At 43.2% G+C, this 19,048-nt stretch overlaps 1 protein-coding gene across 1 annotated transcript; it reads right to left on the bottom strand.

Moving 5' to 3' along the window:
• Positions 1 to 1,033: 1,033 nt before the first annotated feature.
• LOC139439204 (endogenous retrovirus group K member 8 Gag polyprotein-like) lies at positions 1,034 to 18,793 on the bottom strand. The gene is made up of 4 exons (XM_071215595.1): positions 18,503 to 18,793; positions 9,499 to 9,659; positions 3,240 to 3,449; positions 1,034 to 2,780 (listed from the first exon to the last, which is right to left on the bottom strand). Exons 1-4 carry the CDS (start codon positions 18,791 to 18,793, stop codon positions 1,034 to 1,036), a joined length of 2,409 nt encoding a protein of 802 aa, XP_071071696.1.
• Positions 18,794 to 19,048: the final 255 nt, after the last annotated feature.

The following is a 19,048-nucleotide window of genomic DNA, read 5'->3' as shown; positions in this document are numbered from 1 at the left end:
GCCCCCATAGGGATCATTGCTTTATTAATGGCCCGTGAATCTTGTAATAGTCTCCATTTGCCAGATTTCTTTTTTATGACGAAAATAGGGGTGTTCCAGGGAGACTCTGTGGGCTCAATATGTCCCTCAGCAAGTTGTTCCTGTACTAACTCTATAGCTGCTGTTTTCTCTAAGGTTAGTGGCCATTGATCAACCCACAATGGCTGTGTATTTTTCCAAGAAATTTTTTCAGCATGGGGTACAGGAATGTCAACGGCCATTATGTTAAATCCTGCGGGAACCTCATGTCCCACTTTACTTGCATTAGGTTTTACTGAGATAGGCTGTTTAATGCCTTGACTGTCTTTGCCTAAGCCCTTGCCAGGAAGAAAGTCCATGTTAAGCATTTGGGCAGCGACTGTGTTATTAGGGCTGCACATAAAGACTTTCATTTGAGAGAGGATATCTCTGCCCCATAAGTTAATGGGAAGATTGGGCAGTACGAAAGGAGTAACTGTGCCCTTATTGCCTTCGTTATCCTCCCAGTTCAGGGTTTGTGAGCTTTGGAGGGGGTTGGTGCTTTCCCCTATCCCTTGTAAATGAGTGGCTGCTACAGTAAGGGGCCAAGATTTAGGCCAGTGATTAGAGGAAATAACGGTAGCATTGGCTCCTGTGTCTAATATTCCCTCAAAAGATTTGCCATTCAGTTTTAGTTTTAAAGTGGGTCGGTTATGACTTATGGCTTGGATCCAGAAAGTATCAGAGGAGCCGGGTCTTTCGTTGGTGGGCTGCAACTTTTTGAAATTGGAATTAGCCTGATGTAAGGGGAGGATGACAAGCTGTGCTATACGAGTGCCAGTGGGTACTGGGACTATGTTATACGAGGTGGCTGCAATTATTTTTATTTCACCTATGAAATCATTATTTAATACTCCTGGGAGGACTTGAACTCCTTTTAAGGAGGTGCTGGCTCTCCCCAATATAAGGCCGAATGTATTGGGGGGCAATGGCCCATACACTCCTGTTGGAATAAGGACAGGGCTGGAGTCTGGGGTTAATACTGATTCGGAGGTGGCACAGAGGTCCAATCCTGCGCTCCCTGCTGTTGCTCTCCATAGATCTGCGATGTAGCAGTGCGGTGAATGGTTGGGAGGGCTGGTGCTGTGGGTTGAACAAACCGTGTAGTCCCGGGGTTTGTTCGGGGTGGGGCCTGGGGCTGGCCCCGCTGGGAGTTTCCCTGCCACCGGGGTTTGAGTGGTAGGTTATTAATATCTGTATGAGAGCGGCACTCTGAAGCCCAGTGATACCCCTTTTTGCACCTTGGGCAAACAGTGGAGGGGCGTGGCCTAGCACCAGGGATAATGGGCTGAGGCATTGCAGGAGCCTTCATAGGGCAATCCTTTGCAAAGTGCCCAGGTTGCTCACAATTAAAGCAAGAAGATGAGTTGGCTAAAGTTTTCTTTAGGTCTTTTTTAAAACTTTGAAGTGCTGCACCAATGGCCATGCCCATGGTTTTGGCAGGCATAACATTTGCACATAGGCACACCCAATTAGAAAGATCAGTGTTACAAAATGGGCGGATGGCCTGTTGGCAAGGCTCATTTGCATTTTCAAAAGCAAGTTGCTTAATAAAATCACACCCGGTTTCCGTGTCACCAAACAGATATTCGGCTGTGGCTTGCAGCTGACTAAGGAAGTCAGCAAATGGTTCTTCTGGCCCCTGAGTTAATTTTGCCAGAGAAGAAGTTGGGTGATTTTTTATTGGCAATTTTTTCCAGGCCTTAAGGGCCGCCCTCTGAATTTGAGAAATGAGCCCTGCGCTGAACCGGGCCTGGGCTGCACTGGACTGGGCGGAGCCTTGGCCCATGAATTTTCTTACTGTCCAGCCTTTTGTTTCTTCCCTTTTCTCATTGCGTATAGCATATTCTCTGGCCGCTTCCTCATAATGTGAGCGCCAAGTAATGCAATCTCCCCCGGAGAGCACAGCTTTAGCTAGCTGGAACCAATCGTTAGGTGTTAATTCCTTATCGCCCAGTGCCTCTATTAGGGCAAGGGTGAATGGAGCAGTGGGCCCATATGAATGAACTGCCTTTTTAAATTTTTCAATGGATTTGAAACTTAAAGGAAGATATACATCGGGGGAGGGGCTGCACCGCCCTGCATGGGTTCTCGCCCTGAGTGGGGTGGGTTCTGGTCTGGTAGACCGGGGTTCAAGTTCATTTTCCCTGGGCTCTGGACTGCTAGATGGACCGGGCTCTGGCCTACTAGATGGACTGGGCTCTGGCTCACAGGTTTGCTTCTTCCTAGTGTGGGTTTGAGGTTCATCCTCCCCAGACTCATCGGTACTATTGTCAGAGAGGGCTAGGTTTCTGTCAGGAACAGGAGGGTGGAGTTTAGCAGAAGTGGACCTCCCACTCCAGAGAATGGGGAAGGCGAGCGTAGGGTCCTTGCTTTTGGTATCGGGAAGTGAGATGCTTATAAGAGTTTGAGTGAGCTCCCGAATACTGCGAATTTCAGTGCAAAGCTTGCTAGTCTCAGAAGGACCTGAAAGAGTGGGAGGTTGCTGAAGGTTTGCAAGGGAAGGCATTAAAGCCAAAGGATATAAAAACGGAGGATTTAGATTGGAATAGGTTCCATATGGGGGGGGTTTAAAGGGTGGGAGTGAGAGCGGCTCAAGGTTACATTCCATGTTCTTATCAGGGGTCTTTGGATTGTCCTTGCCATTTCCATCCTTGGGAGAGGGGGCGGAAGGCATGGCAGGGTGAAGGGGCTCGGTATCTGCATCGTCGAGGGAGATTAGGCTAACGGGTGAACCCAGATGTGAGGGGTGGGGCTGCGAGTGCAATTCAGACCTTTTATCGCAACCCGAAGGGAGCCGAGAACTCAACTTTAAGGCAGTTTCCCCTTCTGAGACTAGATTCTTTATATCAGGGGGTTGGGGTGTAATTCCAAGTATACCCTGTATTAGTTGCCAGTAATTGAATGCAGTGACGGGGACTCTCTGAGGTCCAAGGGTTTTGTAATAATCAGTTAAACAATTGCCTACTCTGTTCCAACATTTTTCATCTATTGTGCCCTCCTTGGGAAACCATGGACAGGTTTTGATAACAAACTTAAAGAACTCAGTTAAACTTTTCTTTTTAACCTTAACTCCTCGTGTCTTGAGTGCCTCCTTTACTTGGCAAAGAAATAATGAGTGTGAGGATTCTGCTTGTCCCATGATTACAAAGAAGTGAAGCGAAATAGAGTATTTCGCTTACCCGCTTGGCCACCGCCAATGATTGAAGGATTTACGGGTTGGTGCAGAGCTGTTCCCTTTCCGCCGCTGGGAGCCTTTCATTGGCTGATGTGCTGGGAGTACTCCCTTCCTGGGTGAAGCGACGTTCTTTTCTCGATTACAGAGAATCGTCGGGTCCCACGCTGGGCGCCAAACTGCCCCAGCCCGCGGGATGGCAACGAGGGCTCGAAACCTGCTGAGAAAGAATGGTGGGACAAGAGACACGAAGAATGACAGCAAGACAGGGTTCTGATCAAGCTGCAACATTTTATTGAGGGGACTGAGTATATATACTCTTGGGAAGGGGAAGGGCGGTGGGTGGAGGTGGAAGCTAGGGATTGGCTATTTCTGTTGCTGAGGTAGAAGGCTGACTTCAGTTTCACGTCTTGCGCCTGCGCACTATCTTATCAGTCTGGGCAGTGGCGGGAAATGGAGAACAAAGGAACAGGGAGGGAGAAGAACAAGGAAGTGGGCTCTGCTCTGGTGGTCATGTTGCCAGCATTGCTGAACTCAGTGTATACTTGTATTGACCGCTCTCAACAATCAATCATTAAAAATCTCCCAGCTAAGAAGAGCCCAGGGCCAGACGGCTTCACAGGTGAATTCTACAAAACATTCCAGAAAGAACTAACACCAATCCTGCTGAAACTATTCCAAAAAATTAAGACAGAAGGAACATTGTCTAACTCCTTCTATGATGCCAACATTATCCTAGTACCAAAGCCAAACAGAGACACAACAAGAAAGGAAAATAGACCAATTACTCTAATGAAGCTAGACGCAAAAATACTTAACAAAATACTTGCTAATCATATTCAAAAACACATTAAATGAATTATACACCACGACCAAGTGGAATTCATTCCAGGTATGCAAGGATGGTTCAACATAAGAAAACCAATCAATGTAATACACCATATAAACAGATTGGAGGAAAAAATCACATGATTATATCTATAGATGCAGAAAAAGCATTTGACAAAATACAGCACCCTTTCTTGATAAAAACACTCCAAAAGAGAGGAATACAAGGAAATTTTTTGAACAAGATAAAGAGTATATATGAAAAACCTACAGCCAACATTGTTAATGGAGAAATCCTAAAATCCTCCCCTCTAAAATCAGGAACAAGACAAGGATACCCACTGTCCCCCCTTCTATTTAACATTGTCTTAGAAGTACTTGCTCGAGCACTGAGGAAAGAACCAGATATAAAAGGCATTCAAATTGGAAAGGAAGAAGTCAAAATTTCATTATTTGCAGATGACATGATCCTGTACATAGAAATCCCTGAGAGATCTACAACAAAGATTCTAGAACTCATAAATGAGTTTAGTAAAGTCACAGGTTATAAGATCAATGCGCAAAAATCAGCAGCATTTCTGAACACCAATAATGAGCAAGATCAGGAGGAAATCAAGACACAAATACCATTTACAATAGTAAATTAAAAAATCAAATATTTAGGAATAAATTTAGCTAAAGAGGTAAAAAACTTATACACTGAGAACTATACAAGACTGTTCAAGGAAATCAAAGAAGACCTAAATAAATGGAAGAATATTCCCTGTTCATGGATAGGGAGACTAAATATTACTAAGATGTCTATCCTACCCAAATTGATCTACACATTCAATGCAATCCCAATAAAAATCAACACAGCCTTCTTTAAGGAACTAGAAAAACTAACTATGAAATTTATTTGGAAAGGAAAGAGGCCCCGAATAGCCAAAGACATATTGAAAAAGAAAAACGAAATTGGAGGAATCACACTACCTGACTTCAAAACATACTACAAAGCTACAGTAGTGAAAACAGCATGGTATTGGCATAAGGAGAGACACACAGAACAATGGAATTGAATTGAAAGTTCTGATATAGAACCTCATATATATAGCCATATAATATTCGATAAAGCCACCAAACCCTCTCAACAGGGAGAGAATGGCCTATTCAACAAATGGTGCCTGGAGAACTGGATAGCCATATGTAGAAGAATGAAAGAGGATTACCATCTCACACCTTATACAAAGATCAACTCAAGATGGATCAAAGACATAAATATAAGAGCCAAGACCATAAAGACCTTGGAAAGCAGTGTACGGAAACATCTATAGGACCTTTTAATAGGAAATGACTTCATGAATATCACACCAAAAGCACGAGCAGTAAAAGAACAAATAGATAAATGTGACTTCCTCGAAATTAAAGCCTTCTGCACCTCAAAGGAGTTTGTCAAGAAAGTAAAAAGGGAACCCGCACAATGGGAGAAAATATTTGGCAACCATATATCTGAAAAGAGACTTATAACTTGCATATATAAAGAACTCCTATATCTTGAAAATAAAAAGATAAACAACCCATTTAAAATATGGGGAAAAGATTTAAACACACTTCTCCAAAGAAGAAATACACATGGCCAAAAAGCACATGAAGAAATGCTCCAAATCTCTAGCTATCAGGGAAATGCAAATCAAAACTACAATGAGATACCATCTTACTCCCATAAGAGTGGCAGCTATGAAAAAAACAGAAGAATACAAATGCTGGAGAGGATGTGAAGAAATGGGAACACTCATCCACTGCTGGTGGGAATGCAGAAGGATCCAACCATTCTGGAGGACAGTTTGGCCGTTTCTCAAAAAACTAACCATAGATTTGCCATATGACCCAGCAATACCACTGCTGGGTATATACCCAGCAGAACTGAAAACAAGGACACAAACTGATATATGTACACCAATGTTCATAGCAGCATTGTTCACTATCGCCAAAAGTTGGAATCAACCCAAATGTCCATCAACAGATGAGTGGCTCAATAAAATGTGGTATATACATACAATGGAATACTACTCGGCTTTAAGAACAAATACACTACAAACACGTGATAACATGGATGAATCTTGAGAACTTTATGTTGAGTGAAGCAACACAGGCATTGAAGGACAAATACTACATGACCTCAATGATATGAAATAAGCAAGCTGCCTCAGAGAGCTAGAGACTGAACGATAGGCTTACAGGAAATCGGGGGGTGGAGGAAGGATGTGAGCCAACGTCTGCAGGGGTGGAATCTATGATGAGCTGGTGGTAAGTATGAGCATAAAGAAGAGATAAAATGGGGGCAAGGGGTTGCCTTTGGGTGGGGATTTGTGGGTTTGAGGGGGGCTGGGGATGGGCGGATGGGTAATATTGCCCACAAAATTGGGGCGAGGGAGAGGCAACATGCAAACGTAGGAGAGTGTCAGGTGTTGGTTGAGAATAATATGCTGAGAAAAACGTATCAAAATATAATTAGGAGAGTTACCTGTATAAGATGCTCAGAGGGGATGATCTGACGTGGGACGGACTCCTGGGGAATGTCTGAATGCTCATTTTTCCAGGGTGGGTTGTACCATTGGGTAGAGACCCAAGTAGTGAGAGTGGGGGTGGACCCACATGCTGGGGAGGACTAATGCCATCAAAAAAGAGAGAACTGTATTTCTCGAGAGAAAGGGTGGCTCCCAGGGCATTAGGGCAGTTGAGCAAGTCAGGCCCTGAACACTGTTGCAAGTATCTCTGGACATGGCTCCTCGGGAAATGGAGATTGGCTGTCGCTGTGGGCCCCAAGGGGAGGAGAAAATGGATGTTGAATGGATGGAACCAAGGTAAGTGTGGGGGCAAGAAGAAGTTTCATGAGAGTACACTAGGATGAATATAAAACATGTAATATTACACCAAAAACATAGCGGGGATGACAGACTAATAATGTAAACCATAATGTAAAACATAGGATAATTTAAAAAAATTAGAAAACTGTATAGCCTAAAGTATGGACCACAATGTAAGCACAGATGTCACCATGTTTGAAAGCTATTGTTTCAGAGTCTGTATATCAGTTTCAGTTAATATGATATGAATAAGTTAAAAGATTATCACTGTGGAAGGGAAATGGTTTTATGGTGGATGTGTGGGAGTACTGTATATTGTATATATGAATTACTGTGATCTAGGGCTCCTGTGAAGAGAAGCTCAATAATTAGGAAAAAAGAAAAGAAAAAGGGTGTAGAATTTTTCCAAATCAATATGTATTCTATATCTAACCTTTAAACTCATCGCTATATTCCATTTTAATGGTAAGGAGACCTAACATTCTATTGGGCTTCACTTTTCTGGAAGTTTTGCATCACAGAGTGGTTCAACAATGGCAGCAGAGGAATACTGGTATGGGATGTTATTGACAGGTGATATATGGTTGACAGGGAGTTATACAGGGCATATGTCCAGGGGGCATGGAAATGTGTGGATATACTCATAGTGGAAACAATTAAAAACAACTGCTGAGGGGGTACTGGGTTACTGCCCAGGGGGGGCTCTGTCATGGTCCCTAGGGGAGCAGCGGCAGTCCCCCAGGTGCAACGGTAAGGATCAGGAAGGAATGAGGGTCCAACAGTGAGCCCCTGATACTAATGACTATGCTTGTGAGCCTATACACCTGAAATAAGAACAAGGCCTAGAGCAGCACTGTGCCTAGGAGTTCCCTCCTGACAGCCTCTGTGTTACTCAAATGTGGCCAGTCTCAAAGCCAAACTCAGCATGTAAATGCAATGCCTTCCCCCCAGGTTGGGACATGATGCCCGGGGTTGAGCCTCCCTGGCACCGAAGGATCACTACCAAGTACCAGCTTATGATGTAACTAGAAAAGGACCTTGAATTAAAGGTTCAACGTGGACCAGCAGAATATCCCTGTCTACATATAATAAAAAGAGTTAAAAATGCTGTTTCACCTAAAATTAAGGGGGAAATGAAAAGGACAAATGAGTTTATATGGCTATGAGTCTCTAAAAAAGAGTCTAGAGGTTGTCAGAAGGATTGCCCTTATGCACACTAGAGTAGAGTCTCAGAGACAGATAAAGTAGATGCAACCCCAGGTATTGGTCCTTTTGAGGGCTAAAGAGACCCAAAGGTTCTATGGTCATGGCAGATGGGGTTCACTGCCATATCAGTTGGTCCTTCTTTGGAGTTGGTGTTTCTGCGTGATGGAGCTGGACTCAGATGGGATCTCTTTTCACAAGCCTTTCATGCTACTTTACTGGAATTGTAGTTGGTGCTGGGGCTTAAGATATATCTAGGGGATTTGAATCTCTGAACTGACAATATGATAGCCAGTCCCTGACCTCAACAGACTTTAGCTCCTACAATCGGATTTATTGGACTTACCCAACTCAGCTAACATGGAGTTGAAGAATGTCAACCACCACACCATGGAGCTTAGAGTCCCTACAACTGAAAGCAGGAGGATTGCATCCAATATCCATGTGGAATCTAAACCCCCTCTTGACATAAATGTGGAATGGACACAACCAAGCCAAGGTCCACAGGAAGGAGCAATACAGTAAGGATCAGAGTGGACTTTATGATATTCTATTCATGAACTATTGTGGTTAATAATTGAGAAAATGTGGCATTGGTGTGGAAAAAGTGGCCATGGTGGCTGCTGGGTGCGGAGAAGGGGAGGAAGAGAAGAGATGTGGAAGCATTTTCGGGACCTGGAGTTGTCCTAGGTGGTGCCCCAGGGACAATTGCCGGATGTTGTATGTCCTCCCATAGCCCACTGGATGGAACATGGGAAAGTGTGGGCTATGGTGTGGAACACGGGACATGGTGTGCAGCAATGCCTGGAGATGTACTCACCAGACGCAATGGATGTGACATGATAATGGGGTAGAGTGTTATTGGGGGGGGGGGTGGGAGCAGTGGGGGCAAATGGGGACCTCATTTTTTTAATGTAATATCTTTTTAAAAAATGAATAAATTGACTAGAATTTGAAAAAAAAAAGATACTTAAGGCAGAAGATTTAAAGCAAACCATAGAAATAGAGACAAGATATGGGGACAAAAATGCCTGGGTAGAATTGATCAAATATACTGTCCAGAGTCTATACAAAAGCAACTGTTATCCTTGTGCAACAGGCCTCCCTACAGCTCATATTGTACCCTTTCTGCTCAGTATGGAAAAGCATGAAAAGGACTTTAAGTGTATGATACTCCTCTTTCAAAATGCTACTCCTGGTGAAAATTGTAGTACATTGTCCTCTCTCTTCCCACCAGTTAAAAATGGAAACATCAAGGCCATACCTGCCTCCCATCTGGACCCAGGGAATCACTCTGCTTGTCTCTCTGGACAGAGGAAAGGATTCCAGGACCTTGGAACTGTGGCCTCGTGTACACAAGTGTGGAATGTAAGCAGTGATCATACTGACAATTTCACCAGTTTGGTCAGACCTCGAGCAGACCTGTGGTGGTACTGTGGAAAGGGTGTTCTCTGACCAACACTGCCTGAGAGGTGGGGTGGAACCTGTGCTCTGGTCCAATTGGCTATCCTATTCACCTTGGCATTTGAAAAAGAAGCGAGAATATCATCCTAGGGAGGGAGAGAGAAAAGAAGTTTACTTGGTTCTTTTGATGAGCGGATCTATTTAGACAAAATCGGAGTTCCCCGAGGAGTCCCAGATGAGTTTAAGGTTAGAAATCAGGTAGCAGCTGGATTTGAGTCATTCTTGTTCTAGTGGGTCACCACTAATAAAAATGTGATAGCCAGGCCCTGAGCCTCAACAGACTTCAGTTCCTACAATCTGATTTATTGGACTCACCTCACTCAGCTAAGATGGAGTTGAAGAAGGACAACCACCACACCATGGAGCCTAGAGTGCCTACAACTGAAAGCAGGAGGATTGCATCCAGTATCCATGTGGAATCTGAGCCTCCATGTGGAATCTGAGCCTCCTCTTGACATAGAGATGCCACGGACATAACCAATCCAAGGTCCACAGAGAAAAGGTGGCATTGGAGTGGAGTGGGAAAAGTGGACATGTTGGCTGATATGGGTATGGGGAATGGCAGGAAGAGATGAGATGTGGAGGTGCCTTTGGGACTTAGAGTTGCCCTGGATGGTGCTGCAGGGGCAATCACCGGACATTGTAAATCCTCCCAAGGCCCACTGGATGGAATGTGGGAGAATATGAGCCATGATGTGGACCATTGACCATGAGGTGCAGAGATGCCCAGAGATGTACTTACTAAATGCAATGGATGTGTCATGATGATGGGAGTGAGTGTTGCTGGGGGGGGGGGGGGGAGTGGTGGGGTGGGGGTGGTGGGGTTGAATGGGACCTCATATTGTTTTTTTAATGTAATATTTTTACAAAATCAATAAAAATAAATAAATAAAATGTAGACTGGATTAATTATATCTATTATAGCCAACAGAGATTTATTAATTACACCAGGAATGCAGTTAAAGGAATTGTAGAACAATTAGATGCTACTAGAAGAATGACATGGGAAAATAGAATGGCCTTAGATATGATCCTAGCTGAGAAAGGGGGAGTCTTTGTTATGATTGGAGGTAGTTGCTGTACATTCACCCCCAATAACACTGCCCCTGATGGAGCTGTCACTAAAGCTTTACAAGGCCTAACAGCCCTATCTGAGGAATTAGCAGAGAATTCTGGCATTAGTGATTCACTCACAGGATGGCTTAAAAATTAGTTTGGAAAATGGAAAGGGGTTGCACTGTCCATCTTAACTTCCCTCATTATCTCAGCTGGGGTGCTTACCACAGTCAGATGCTGTATCATTCCATGTGCCTGAGGGCTAGTTCAAAGACTCATTGAAACTGCCCTAACCAAACAAATGCCCATACAGTGTAGGCAAAACAATCTGTACTCCCTTAAAGAAGGAGATTCTTATGATGAAGAGTGTGAGATAGCACTTAGAAAATTTGAAGAATGGAAACGTGAAAACTAAAAAGAATTTAAAAGAAAGAGGGGCAATTGTAAGAAACAAAGATTAGTTTAGTTTGCACATAAAGGAGGAAAATAATAATTATGTAACTGGCAGCCTACTGCTTCAGTCTCCCACTTCTGGGTTAAACAGCAACAAAGGAAACCAGCTTAAGCCAGTCCTATAGGCAATAAGAAGATGCCCAAGAAAGACCTAAGTCAATACCAATTCAGCACTAAATTCCATTCCTTATTTGACAAAGGGGAGCAGGTAAAAACTAAAGTGGTTGGAATGTGATGGGGGAAGCGGTTAACCACAAACTTTTGCACGGGAAAGTTAGATCTTCTCGGATAGGCTGTAACTTCTGAAGTATCCAATCTATGGTGAAACAGAGGAAGGGCTTGTGTGCTAGGCTTAAGGGTATAAATTGTGTCATTTTTCTTTGTTTGGGGTGCCAGCCATGTTTTCTGGTTGTGCGCCCCTTCTTGCAAGATTGAGAATAAATTCTTTTCTTCCCCACAATCGGGTGAGCCTTATTTTCTTCTAGAAGATTTCTTTCTAACATTTATGGCATGATAACTGTAAGCTTCTACCCCAAATATAAACTCTTCTAATTATAAAATGTAATATAATATAATTAATATAATTGTTAGAGGCTTGCAATAATTAACAAGCTGTAGCTCAATTTCCCGTGATATGCACTCAGAAAAGGCTAACCCCATTCCCCGTAAATGTACATGTCTAAGGGTATGGCACATCCCCACAGGTTAAACAAAGATACCAAATAGAGATGGGAGTAAAGGGAAATGTAAACCTTCCCTATCTGCATATCAGAGGGACATAAGGAAACCTTTAATCCCTATGGATCAAAGAAACATCTACTCCTGCAGCATTCCAAGAAAATATAACTCCCTAACCCACTATCCTTTAGTCATTATCATTATCATTGAGGGAAAATTTTCACCTCTAGTGCTTTCTATTGGTACCTGCACCTCAAAAGGAGACTCAACCCCCTTCCAGCAACTATCATTTCCCCACCTAGGAAAGTTCTGTATAAATTCAAATCCCCCCTTTCCAGGAGTGGGCTGAATTCTCTCTTCAGACCCCCATCATGCTGGTGGGGGTTGAAGTCTTTTCTTCAGACCCCCTCCATGGGGAGAGCTTCTCAACACATTCTCTGCCTGTGGTCATATCACTCTGTGTCCCAGTGAATGCCATTTTTCTCCAACAATAATATAATAATATAACATAACATAACATAACAATATAATATAATATAAAATATATGACATGATATGATATATGTTATAACCTGACGTGATGTGACATGACGTGATGTGATGTGACATGATGTGACATGATATGATATGATGTGACATGATGAAGGCCAACAGGTTTTTCTTATTTGCATCTGCACCCCTTTGACCAATACAAGTGACTTTCTGTCTAGCCATGAGCAGAGCTTCCCATGGCGGTGGATGGGTGAGGGATGGAGGCTCAGAAGCCTTTGGAGAGTGGGACTGTGGGCAACACAGATGGCAAATCCATGAGAGGTTTCCAGAGGAAGGGGCCAGGTGGGATATGGGTCTTCTGGCCTTCCCCATGTGTCTCAACCCTGGTGAGGAGATACCATCCCATATGCTGTCACCCAGATTCAGCACTCCAAGGAATCTAGAATTGCTCCTTTTCAAAGTTCTGTGGGGAACTCTATAAAGATAGTGCCTAGGAGCAGGTAAGAGGTTTCAAGAGACTGCTTGGCAATTGCCACAGGATGAGCACCCCATAATAACTTTGTGACCCCCATTGGGCACAGAAGGGAGTCTGAATGCACCACCACCCCACTTGGAATGGGCCCCAGGCCTAACATTAATAATGACCATTGCCTACTCCACCACCAGTTGCCTCCCCACCATTCACTCTTGAACTGAGATGTGAACCCAAAGGACCTGCCATTTTTCCATACCCTGACAAACTGCTCCTGCCCAAGATGATTCTGTTCCTTGTGCCTCCTACACACTGAAAGGAGGGAGGACTGGGGGCTGCCCACATAGGATTAAAGTGGTGGCTTGACTTGAATTGGATGACCCTGGGCCACACTAAGGTACCTTTGGAAACCTCCTGATCAATGGCCAGTGGCTTCCTGGTTGTGGACTGGGCCAACATCTACATTGATGCAAAAGGATCTTGTTCCAAATATTCCCGAGGCCAGTATTTCTGGACCTAGAAACACAACAGTAGAATATCTTGTTCTCTCAAGCATTTCAGGCTAAGTGAGCTGGGTAGAGTGTTTTCTGTGGACTCTTGGTGTCTAGTTACCAGGGTTCCAAGTTCTGTTGGGATCTGTCTCCAAGGTAGTGATGTCAGCTTCAATGCAGTGAGGTCCCCATCCTTACCTGTCAGCACTCAAAAGACAAGACCTACACAATGGCCTCTCAGGACTACTGCTTACTCATTCTCCTCAGCCATGTCATCCTGTAAACTGGACAGAGTTTCATAAACATATCTGTCCCAACACCTTCCTGGAAAGGGCTGGGTAAAGACAGTATTCCTGACATGATGAGAAAAAGCTGTATTCAAACCCGGCTACTACACCTTAGCAGTTTTTTGACCCTGGCCTTGTTATTTTACCTCTCAGCACCTCCAAAGTCTCCCTACCTGCACAATCGGGAGGATTCTAGCTTCTTTTTTCTGGGTCATCCAGTATATATGAGATAATAGTTGTAAATGTCATGGACTGGTCACCATAAGTAAAAGAAACTCACAGAGGGAAGAATTATAAGAAGCAGTAATTCATAGAATTGAATCCCACACACAACAGGTCTGGGTGCTGGTTGGGCAATCCTGAAAAAAAATCTTTCTTGGTCTCATTTCTCATTCTGCAACATGAAGAGGTTGAACTTAAATGAAAGTCAGATATGACCACTTCCTGGCATTAAATCTTCCAATGGCTTCTCATTATAATTAGAATCAGTGTCAAGTACTTCAAATTAACTGACATTGTGAATAGTCCAGGCCAAGCTGACCCCACAGTTTAAGCATTGTAGATGACTCCAAGGAGTTGTTTCCTGAGCACAGTCTTGAAGATAAATCCAACATAGGTGATTTGTTAAGAGAAGATCAATGAACTATAGAACTGCCATATGATCCAGCAATCCCACTGATGGTTATATACCCCGAAAAATTGAAAGCAGGAACATGAACAGATACATACACACCAATGTTCATAGTGACATTATTCACTGTTGCCAAAACTTGGGAACAACCCAAATATCCGTCAATAGATGAATGGATAAACAAATTGTGGTATATACATACAATGGAATATTGCTCAATCATAAGAAGGAATACAGTATTAACACACAGGGTAACATGGATGTATCTTGTAGTCCTTAGGTTGAGTGAAGCAAGCCAGGCACTGAAGGATAAATATTACATGACCTCACTGATATGAATTAAGCAAAATTGAGCAGACTCACGGAGCTAGAATCTGGAAGACAGATTTACAGGAGACAAAGGGAGAAGCAGGTTTTAAGCCAATGCCCATATGGACAAAATCTGTGATAAGGTGAAAATTTGTAGTTGTGCAGTGGATGAGCATGACAGTGGTATGGTGATGTTATTTTGTTGGGTAGTGCTGAACTATAAGGGGCTTAGTGTGGGGAGGGTGGGTTGGGCAGTCCTTGGAACATGGAGGAGGATTGGGGGAGGGAACAGTTGAACTCTGGAGATTTGCAGGTATGTGGTTGAAACTACCGTGTTGGGAATGTTTTTTGGTAAACATGACAGGGAGAGTTATTGGTTTGGAATGTTAGGGGCAAACAGGACAAGGCTCATCTGGGGTAGACTTCTAGGGAGTATGTGGGTGTTCATCTAGTCATAGTGTATTGTATTAGTGGCTGTGGGAGTCCCTTCCTGGGGTATCCTCCTATGTTCTCAACTAGAGGGACAGGAGTCTCTTGAGAGCATAGACAGTGCCTAATAGGGGAGGGTGGGCCAGTATGTCAAGCCCTCAATGTTGCAGCCAGTAACTGAATATTTTTCTTCAAGGAATGTTGTGGTGGTTGTTGTGGGTCCCAAGGGGAGGGATAGGGGAATAGAATAGAAGGGATATGGGGCATTTTAGGGGCAATGGGATTGTTCTACATGATCTTGCAATGATGAATACAGGCCATGTTAAATTTCATCAAAATTTTAAAAAGTGCATGGTCTGAAAGGTAAACCATAATGTAAATCATTGACCTTGGCTACTAGAATTTTTTTCAATATTTGTACATCAATTGTAACAAATGTACCATCCACATACAAAGTATTATTAGGGGAAAGAGAAAATGGTGGATGGTGGTGGGTATATGGGAATCCCCTATATTGTGTAGGTGACTTTTCTGTAATCTAAAGCTACTTTCAAGACAAAATGGAGGGGCGGGGCAAGATGGCATCAAAGTAAGAGCATACATATCATTGCTCCAACAAAAAAAATGGCTAAGTGGGAACAAAATCCTGCCTGAGTGAACTTTTTTTGGAACCCACAGAGCAGGAGGCTGCTGGATATCAATCCAGAGATAGCACAACAAGAAGAGTGATAGCTCAAGGTAAAACCACAGGTTTCTGCCCATCCCAAGGGTAAGAAGCCCCAGCTTTTCCTGAACCTGGCCAATCACACAGCTGCAGGAGAAAAACATCTGGAGGAGAAAAACTCTGAGAGTGGGAGGGTTCTGGAGAAGGTGGAGAGGGGTCCCAAGAGTGCGTGTTCAATTTTCCTGACACCCCTTTTTGAGCTTTGAGGAGGACACCAGCTGGCTTGAGGAGAAACCAGGAAGAGAGGAGACCAAATCTGCTGAGGCAGCATGATTTACCTAAACTCTGTGGTTCCGTCTAGGAGAAGGTGGACCCAGACAATTAAGTAATCCTGTACAATACACCTAAATGAGGAGGAAAGTAAGAAGTGCTTGGTAGGCTCCCAAGAGCATATTTAGGGTTCCCAGCAAGGTGTGGGTGCTCTCCCTCAAGGAGACTGAGAGTCGTTATTTTCCATGCTGATTTGGTTCACCAGGGCCCCTCTTGATTTTTGGAAGGGAACTTTCACATGGGCTATAGTGGTCAAAACATCATGGTATTGACACAATGATAGACATATTGACCAATGGAACTGAATTGAAAGTTCTGACATAGATCCACATATATATAGTCATCTGATATTTGACAAGGCCTCTACTCAACTGGGAGAAAATGACTTCTTCAAAAAATGTTGCTTGGAGAAATGGATATCCATATGTTAAAGAATGAGAGAGGAATACTGTATTAGTCAGCCAAAGTGGTGCTGATGCAAAATTCCAGAAACTCATTGGTTTTTATAAAGGGTATTTACTTGGGGTAGGTGCTTACAGATACCAGTCCATAAAGCATAAGTTACTTCCCTCACCAAAGTCTATTTGGAGCAAGATGGCTGATGACATCTGTGAGGGTTCAGGCTTCCTGGGTTCCTACGTTCCTGGGGTTTGCTTTTCTCTGGGTTCAAGATTACTTCCTTCCTGGTGCTGGCTTCTCTTTCCTCTGAGTGCTGATTTCCCGGGTCTTCAGCATCAAACTCTAACATCAGAAATCCCCAACTCTGTTCTTCTCCATGTCTTTTATCTGTGAGTCCCCATCCACCAAGCGGTGAGGACACAACATCCTAATCCTAACTCAATTATGCCCAGGTACAAATCAGATTACAAGCATAATCCAATATTTCTTTTTGTAATTCATTGATTATATCAAACTGCTACACTCCACTCTCTGAATTCCAAAAAGTCATCACAATATTTTAAAAAGCCTTAAATCAGCTACAATGCAAGTACCAAATCATATCAAAATCAATTTAAAGAAATACAATTTGTCTTGGGGGAAAGCTCCGTCTGCTAAAGACCTCTGAAACTTACAAAACAATTTGTCTGCTTCCAATACACAAATGGATAGAAAAAGGTTAAACATTTTCATTACAATAAAGAGAAATTAGGAGGGAAACATGAGTTACAGTTTCTCTGCAATTCAGTATACCTACAGGGCATCACCTATTTGATTTCAAAGTCTAAGAGTCATTCTTTTTATTTTCAAGAATATGGATTAGAGTGGACTTACTGATATTCTATTCATGAACTATTGTGATTAGTAATCAAAGAAAATGTGGCATTGGTGTGTAGAAAGTGGCCATGGAGTGGCTGTTGAGTGTGGGGAATGGGAGGAAGAGATGAGATGTGGAGGCGTTTTTGGGACTTGGAGTTGTCCTGGATGATGCTGCAGGGACAGTTACCGGACATTGTATGTCCTCCCATGGCCCACTGGATGGAATGTGGGAGAGTATGGGCTACGATGTGGACCATTGACCATGAGATGCAGCAGTGCTCAGAGATGTATTCACCAAATGCAATGAATGTCTCATGATGATGGAAGAGATTGTTTCTATGGGGGAAGGAGTGGGGTGAAGGGGGTGGGGGGTATATGGGGACCTAATATTTTTTAAATGTAATATTAAAAAAATAAATAAAGAGAAAAAAATTAAAATTAAAAAAAGAAGAAAAAAAAGTCATTCTTAAGATGATGGTTTCTTCTCCTTGGGGCCTTATGGGAACCCACCATTTCCACATGCTCAACCAATGGCCATTTTCTTGGTTCCACCCTCATTAAGCATCTGGGTGATGACCAAGCTCCAGACCTCTCATTCCAAGAGTGTTGGGGTGATAGCCATACCTTACTCAATCTTTAGGTTAGAGACTTAACCCCCCCTAGTATAGTGATGTGAAGATAACACTCCCCTTAATATTTGGCATAAAGGTTCAACCCTCTCAGAGCAACAGGTTGACCATCTGGCCTTCCCTAACCTTTGGGGGACAGGTCCACCCCACTTAGACCTGTGGGGTGCTAATCTTAACTGCCCTAATCCTTGGGGAATGTGCCCCACACTCTCTGTACCCTGGGACAGCAAAACTCTCCCAGAACATTGGAAAGGAATATCCATCCTCTTCAACTGCTAGGGCAAACTCACCCTCTCTGTACACATGGGTGAGGTTCCTTTTTTGGCCCAAGGTGAAGCCAAATTCCAGATCTCAGCTTCCATGGTTTTTCTCTTAAAGCTGTTTCTCCTTCAATCTCTCCTTTCCATGTCCTTTTTATTCCAGGCTGACAGTGGTTTTGTACATACAACTGTCTCAAAAACCTTGTTGGTTTAGCATGCAGGAAGAAGAGGTCCAAACCATCAGACAGTAAGACTTTCCACAAGTGTTTCTGACATAACTACATCTTCAATTCTGATTTCCAAGTTCCAGGTTTAGTTAAGACCTCCAATTGGGCATTTTCTTCTGGGACCCTGATTTTGAGAAGCTTGGAATTTTCAGAATCAGTTTCTGTTTTCTTTGTGTCCAACAATTCAGTTCTCAGCTTATCTCACTTGTCTAGCATTTTGTTATAAGCTGCAAACAGAAGCCAATTCGCATTCTCTGGGTTTACTTTGGAAATTTCTTCAAACAAATGCCCAGGCTCGCCATTTTCAAATTCTGCCTTCCAGAAAACACCAGGACTTAATCTTGCTAAATTCTCTGCAACTTTAAAACATGGATCACCTTTCCTCCAGTTTCCAGTAATAGTTTCATCATTTACTTCTAAGGCATCATGAAAAGTCTTTTCAGCATCCATATTGTTATTAGCAATCTCTTCAAAGTGATCTAGGCCTTTTCCATTAAGCATCTCTAAATTCGTCCAAAAAATATCCCTTACCCACTTATAGAACTGTTCCAGCATTTCGGCAGTTGCAAAAGCACTTCCCAACTCCTTGGTACCAAATTCTGTATTAGTCAGCCAAAGGGGTGCTGATGTGAAATACCAGAAACTGATTATAAAAGGTATTTACTTGAGGTAGGAGCTTACAGATACCAGTCCCTGAAGCATAACTTACTTCCCTCACCAAAGCCTATTTGGAGCAAAATGGCTGTTGACTTCTGTGAGGGTTCAGGCTTCCTGGGTTCCTGCATTCCTGGGGCTTGATTTTCTCTGGGT

Source organism: Dasypus novemcinctus, chromosome 6 (assembly GCF_030445035.2).
Source record: "Dasypus novemcinctus isolate mDasNov1 chromosome 6, mDasNov1.1.hap2, whole genome shotgun sequence".
NCBI lineage: Eukaryota > Metazoa > Chordata > Mammalia > Cingulata > Dasypodidae > Dasypus > Dasypus novemcinctus.
The sequence above is the reverse complement of the archived record's forward strand: the minus strand, read 5'-3'. Positions and strand labels throughout refer to the sequence as shown.